The 6,969-nt window shown below is 37.5% G+C and overlaps 1 protein-coding gene across 1 annotated transcript in view; it reads left to right on the plus strand.

Moving 5' to 3' along the window:
* Positions 1-1,441, plus strand: part of LOC128553117 (tyrosine-protein phosphatase Lar-like) — a 39,668-nt gene extending 38,227 nt beyond the window's left edge. Inside the window, exon 8 of the mRNA XM_053534231.1 lies at positions 321-1,441. Within this exon, the coding sequence (XP_053390206.1) occupies positions 321-544 (224 nt within the window). The 3' untranslated portion in view covers positions 545-1,441. The remainder of the gene's footprint in view (positions 1-320) is intronic.
* The last annotated feature ends 5,528 nt before the right edge of the window (positions 1,442-6,969 follow it).

The following is a 6,969-nucleotide window of genomic DNA, read 5'->3' on the forward strand; positions in this document are numbered from 1 at the left end:
TTTTAAATGTTATTTAAGTCTTCCAGGCTAAGGAATAGTCAAGCTAGTACAGAAAAGCAGCCTTTGAGCCTAGGACCCTCAAACTTGGTATGGAGATTGGCCCAGACTAGTATGTGACCCATAGGTCAAAAGGGACTTTCACAAGAAACTATTTATCCTGATGCTATTTAATGTGTATGCCTATGTGATCTATGTCAAAACTTGATCTTATCATTAAGAGCAATGATACTCAGGTGAGCGATATAGGGCCATCATTGCCATCTTGTCTAATGTGTTGCCTTAATATCTAAATGGTAATAACTTAAAACTGCATTTTACAGTTCCAGAAAACATAGAGGATACAATGCAGACTAAAGTAATACCTGAGGAGAAAGTGAAGAATGTACAGCAGACACAGATAACTGTGACGTTTGTGCAAGAATTTTTTGAACAGTCTAAATATGGTCAGATACGAGCTACAGGCCTTGTGGCATGTGTTGAAAACAAATGCGAAACCACCAGTATGATTTTATTTCTGTTTATATATTATATTTCTCTTGATTAGACCTAAAATTGTATCGGTGCGACGTTAAACCCAACAATATAAATAAATAAATTCTCTTGATTAGTGTTAAAACTGTGATATATCTTCCTTAGTCACATATATACAAAATTAATGTACTTCTTATTGGTACACTACTAGTATCTCTCATCTAGTAATTAAAACTTTTAAGATGACGGAGAAATATACTACTCTAACTTGAAGTAAAAGTGTATATTTTGTATAAGATTTATAGGTTCAAACCAATTTGCTCTTATGTCAAGGCTGTTTGCTAAATATTTAAGATACTTTTTGATGTTTAGATCAAGTTTTTTCTACATTGTAAAAATTGTTTATTGTGCCTGTAAAAGATATTTTAAGATCATGTGCTTGTTTTGGTTAGCGAGACTGATTAAAATCATATTGATCACAGTCAAGTGTTCATGATGAAAGTTTATGGGAAAATCACCGGCTTGATGACATTTTTGCAAACAATCTCTTTAAGATGTAGATTTTCTTGAAGCTTCTTACAGTTAGAGATTTACAAATCATTTTTCATTTGATTAACGAAAATATCTAGTATAGTAGTCTATAGGTCAGTGTGCTTTCTCCTAAGATATTCACCCGTCATGAAAGGCATCATCAGATTTCAAGGTGACTGTGATATAGATACGGAGCTGCCACATTTGAAATTTTTATTTCATATACACATACATAATCATTACAAACGTTGCTGGGCATATGAGTTAGTACAAAGATTGTCATTTATTCGTGGTTTGATTTAGTTTTGTCTGTCTGATAATTGTTCGCTCTCCTGAGCACTAAGTGCTAAAAGGCAAGCTTTTGTGATTGCCCTGTGTCCGTCGTCGTCCGTCAGTCGTCCGTCGTCAACAGTTTGACTGTTAACTCTCTAGAGGTCACAATTTTGGCTCAATCTTAATGAAACTTGGTCAGAATGTTACCCTCAGTAAAATCTTGGACTAGTTTAATTTTGGGTCATCTGGGGTCAAAAACTAGGTCACTAGGTCAAATCAAAGGAAAAGCTTGTTAACACTCTAGAGGCCGCAGTTTTGGTCCAATCTTAATGAAACTTGGTCAGAATGTTACTCTCAATGAAATCTTGGACGAATTGGATATTGGGTCATCTGGGGTCAAAAACTAGGTCACCAGGTCAAATCAAAGGAAAAGCTTGTTAACACTCTAGAGGTCACAATTTTGGCCCAATCTTAATGAAACTTGGTCAGAATATTACTTTCAATAAAATCTTGGACAAGTACGATATTGGGTCATCTGGAGTCAAAAACTTGGTCACTAGGTCAAATAAAAGGAAAAGCTTGTTAACACTTTAGAGGTCACAATTTTGGCCTAATCTTACTGAAACTTGGTCAGAATATTACTCTCAATAAAATCTTGGAGGAGCTCGATATTGTGTCATCTGGGGTCAAAACTAGGTCATCAGGTCAAATCAAAGGAAAAGCTTGTTAACATTCTAGAGGCCATCGTTTCGGCCCAATCATAATGAAACTTGGTCAGAATATTAACCTCAATAAAATCTTGGACGAGATTGATATTGGGTTCTCTAGGGTCAAAAACTAGGTCACCAGGTCAAATCAAAGGAAATGCTTAATAACACTCTTGGCCCAATCTTAATGAAACTTGGTCAGAATGTTATCCTCAGTAAAATCTTGGACAAGTTCGATATTGGGTCATCTGGGGTAAAAAATTAGGTCACCTGGTCAAATCAAAGGAAAAGCTTTTTAACACTGTAGAGGCCACATTTATGACTGTATCTTCATGAATGTTAGTCAGAATGTTAATCTTGATAATCTCAAGGTCCAGTTTAAATCTGGGTCGTGTAGGGTCAAAAACTAGGTCACCAGGTCAAATCAAAGGAACAGCTAGTTAACACTGTAGAGGCCAATTATTTATGACTATATCTTAATGAAATTTGGTCAGAATGTTGATCTTGATGATCTATAGGTCAACATCAAATCTGGGTCAGGTGGGGTCAGAAACTAGGTCACTAAATCAAATCAAGGGAAAAGCTTGTTAACACTCTAGAGGCCACATATATGACTATATCTTCATGAAACTTTGTTAGAATGTTAATTTTGATGATCTATAGGCGAAGTTCGAATCTGGGTCATGTGGGGTCAAAAACTAGGGCACCAGGTCAAATAAAAGGTAAAGCTAGTTAACACTTTAGAGATCACATTAATGACCATATCTTTATGAAACTTGGTCAATAGGTCAGGTGAGCGATACAGGGCCTTTTATGGCCCTCTCGTTCTATGATGTTAGGACAATTGATGTTTTGATATCACTTTGGTTTTTCAAATATCTGTAACTGCCATTAAGTCATTGAGAACAAGTTAAAATTGAAAGCAAAATATATTAGGCAGATTCAATTTGAAAAAGATATTCTGACAAGAATACATTTTTTATTGTGCCCCCCCCCCCCCCCCCCCCAATGAGTGGTGGGGGCATATAGATTTGGTCTTGTCCGTGCATCCGTCCGTCCGTCCGAAGTTCGTGACGCCCCTAGCTCGAAAAGTATTTGATACAAATTGATGAAACCTTGCATGAATGTTTATCATGATATGAACTTGCGCACCTCCTATTTTTCGTCTGGCTCCACCCCCTATTTTCAGAGTTATGGCCCCTGAAATAGTGAAAAATGCACATTTTCACCTTGTGACACGCCTAGCTCAAAAAGTATTCGATATAAATTAATGAAACCTTGCTTGGGTCTTAATCATGATATGAACTTGCGCACCTCTTATTTTTCATCTGGCTTCGCCCCCTAATTTTAGAGTTATGGCCCCTGAAATAGTCAAAAATGCACATTTTCACCTTGTGACATGCCTAGCTCAAAAAGTATTTGATATAGATACATGAAACCTTGCATGAGTCTTGATTATGATATGAACTTGCGCACCTCCTATTTTTCATCTGGCTTTGCCCCCTATTTCCAGAGTTATGGCCCCTGAAATAGTAAAAAATGCGCATTTTCACCTTGTGATACGCCTAGCTGAAAAAGCGTTTGATATAGATTCATGAAACCTTGCATGAGTCTTAATCATGATATGAACTTGCGCACCTCCTATTTTTCATTTGGGTCGGCTCCATATTTTCAGAGTTACGGCCCCTGAAATAGTCAAAAATGCACATTTTCACCTTGTGACATGCCTAGCTCAAAAAGTATTTGATATAGATTCATGAAAAACTTGCATGAGTCTTAATCATGATATGAACTTGCGCACCTCCTATTTTTCATTTGGGTCCACCCCCTATTTTTAGCTCACCTGAGCACGAAGTGCTCAAAGGTGAGCTTTAGTGATCACCCTGTGTCCGTCGTCCGTCGTCGTCCGTCGTCCGTCCGTCCGTCCGTCCGTCCGTCCGTCGTCAACAATTTGACTGTTAACACTCTAGAGGTCACATTTTTGACCCAATCTTAATGAAACTTGGTCAGAATGTTACCCTCAATAAAATCTTGGACGAGTTCGATATTGGGTCATCTGGGGTCAAAAACTAGGTCATCAGGTCAAATCAAAGGAAAAGCTTGTTAACACTCTAGAGGTCACATTTTTGGTCCAATCTTAATGAAACTTGGTCAGAATGTTACCCTCAATAAAATCTTGGACGAGTTCGATATTAAGTCATCTGGGGTCAAAAACTAGGTCATCAGGTCAAATCAAAGGAAAAGCTTGTTAACACTCTAGAGGTCACAATTTTGGCCCAATCTTAATGAAACTTGGTCAGGATGTTACCCTCAATAAAATCTTGGACGAGTTCGATATTGGGTCATCTGGGGTCAAAAACTAGGTCACCAGGTCAAATCAAAGAAAAAGCTTGTTAACACTCTAGAGGTCACATTTTTGGCCCAATCTTAATGAAACTTGGTCAGAATGTTACCCTTAATAAAATCTTGGACGAGTTCGATATTTGGTTATCTGGGATCATAAACTAGGTCACCAGGTCAAATCAAAGGAAAAGCTTGTTAACACTGTTGAAGCCGCATTTATGACTGTATCTTCATGAAACTTGGTCAGATTGTTAATATTGATGATCTTAAGGTCCAGTTTGAATCTGGGTCATGTAGGATAAAAAACTAGGTCACCAAGCCAAATCAAATGAAAAGCTAGTTTACACTAGAGGCCACATTTATGACCATACCTTAATGAAACTTGGTCAAATCTTGATGATCTATAGCTCAAGTTCAAATCTGGGTTAGGTGGGGTCAAAAACTAGGTCACTAGGTCATATCAAAGGAAAAGCTTGTTAACACTCTAGAGGCCACATTTATGACTATATCTTCATGAAACTTAGTCAGAATGTTAAACTTGATGATCTTTAGGGCAATTTTGAATCTGGGTCATGTCGGGTCAAAAACTAGGTCACCGGGTCAAATCAAAGGAAAAGCTAATTAACACTGTAGAGGCCACGTTTATGACCATATCTTAATGAAACTTGGTCAGAATGTTAATCTTGATAATCTTTAGGTCAAGTTTAAATCTGGGTCAGATGGAGTCAAAAACTAGGTCACTAGGTCATATCAAAGGAAAAGCTTGTTAACACTCTAGAGGCCACATTTTTGACTATATCTTCATGAAACTTAGTCAGAATGTTAAACTTGATGGTCTTTAGGTCAAGTTCGAATCTGGGTCATGTCGGGTCAAAAACTAGGTCACGGGGGTCAAATAAAAGGAATAGGTCAAGTTTAAATCTGGGTCAGGTGTGTTAAAAAACTAGGTCACTAGGTCAAATCAAAGGAAAAGCTTGTTAAGACTCTAGAGGCCAGATTTATGACTGTATCTTCATGAAACTTAATCAGAATGTTAATCTTGATGATCTTTAGGTCAAGTTCGAATCTGGGTCATGTGGGGGCAAAAACTAGGTCACCGGGTCAAATCAAAGGAAAAGCTAGTTAACACTTTAGAGGCTACATTTATGACCATATCTTAATGAAACTTGGTCAGAATGTTGATCTTGATGATCTTTAGGTCAATAGGTCAGGTGAGCGATACAGGGCCTTCATGGCCCTCTTGTTAGAGTTATGGCCCCTGAAATAGTCAAAAATACACATTTTCACCTTGTGATGCACCTAGCTCAAAAAGTATTTAATATAAATGGTTGAAAACTTGCATAAGTCTTTATCATGATATTAACTTGCACACCTCTAATTTTTTGGCTGGCTCCACCCCCTATTTTTAAAGTTACGGCCCCTGAAATAGTAAAAAAAATGCACTTTTTCACCTAATTATGTGCCTAGCTCAAAAAGTATCAGATGTAAATTCAGGAAACCTTGCTGGAGTCTTTATCGTGATGTGAACTTGCACACTTGGCATTCTTCTTTAGAATGTTAGCTCTTATTACAGAGTTATGGCCCGTGAAATAACCAAAATAGTGGATTTTTTGTTTGTGATGCTCATAGCTCGAAAAGTAAAGGGCCTAGAATAATGAATCCTTTTCATAAAATGATTGTTGAGGCTATACCCCATTAAGACTGCAAACATTTGAATTATTGGCCCTCATTTATGACAAATGTACCAGTGTGGGGGAGGGGGGGCACACCCTGTGTCCTACAGACACATTCTAGTTCAAGACATCCTCATATTGAATAAATGTTTAGTAACCAGACATGTTTGTTTACAGAAACAATTGGTTACCATAAATAATTTAATGTCACTTCTGTGGAAGGTAGATAAATATATCTCTTTAGAGGTTAATATTAAATATATCATTTGAGAGGTTATTATTTATATAAGCGTCTTAAAACATCAAAATTGAGACCATTGCAAGTTATTCATGAAGTTTAGACTTACACATTTGAAGTAATATCTTTTTGGGAATGGTTTCTGTACGTCTTTCTATCCTTCTGTAACATTTTGTGTATGCTCTGTATCTCCTAAACCTCTTGAAGGATTTACATGAAACTGTGGTCAAATGATAACCTCATCAAGACGATGTGCAGAACCCATGAGTCAGCCATGTCAACTGAAGGTCAAGGTCACAATTCAAGGTTGAAGGTTTGAGCCTTCCATTTCATGTCCGCTCTGTATCTCCTAAATTCCTTGAAGGATAATCATGAAACTTGGGGTCAAATGATTACCTCATCAAGACGATGTGCGGAACCCATGAGTCACCCATGTTGGCTCAAGGTCAAGGTCACAATTCAAGGTCAAAGGTTTGAGCCTTCCATTTTGTGTCTGCTCCATATCTCCTAAATCCCTTGAAGAATCCCTTGAAGGATAATCATGAAACTTGGATAATCATGAAACTTGGGTCAAATGATTACCTCATCAAGACAATGTGCAGAATTCATGAATCAACCATGTCATCTTCAAGATCAAGGTCACAGCTCATTGTCAAAGGTTTGAGCCTTCCATTTGTGTCTGCTCTGTATCTCCTTAACCCCATGAAGGATAATCATGAAACTTGGATTAAAT

Source organism: Mercenaria mercenaria, unplaced genomic scaffold, assembly GCF_021730395.1.
Source record: "Mercenaria mercenaria strain notata unplaced genomic scaffold, MADL_Memer_1 contig_3501, whole genome shotgun sequence".
In the NCBI taxonomy this organism is placed as follows: domain Eukaryota; kingdom Metazoa; phylum Mollusca; class Bivalvia; order Venerida; family Veneridae; genus Mercenaria; species Mercenaria mercenaria.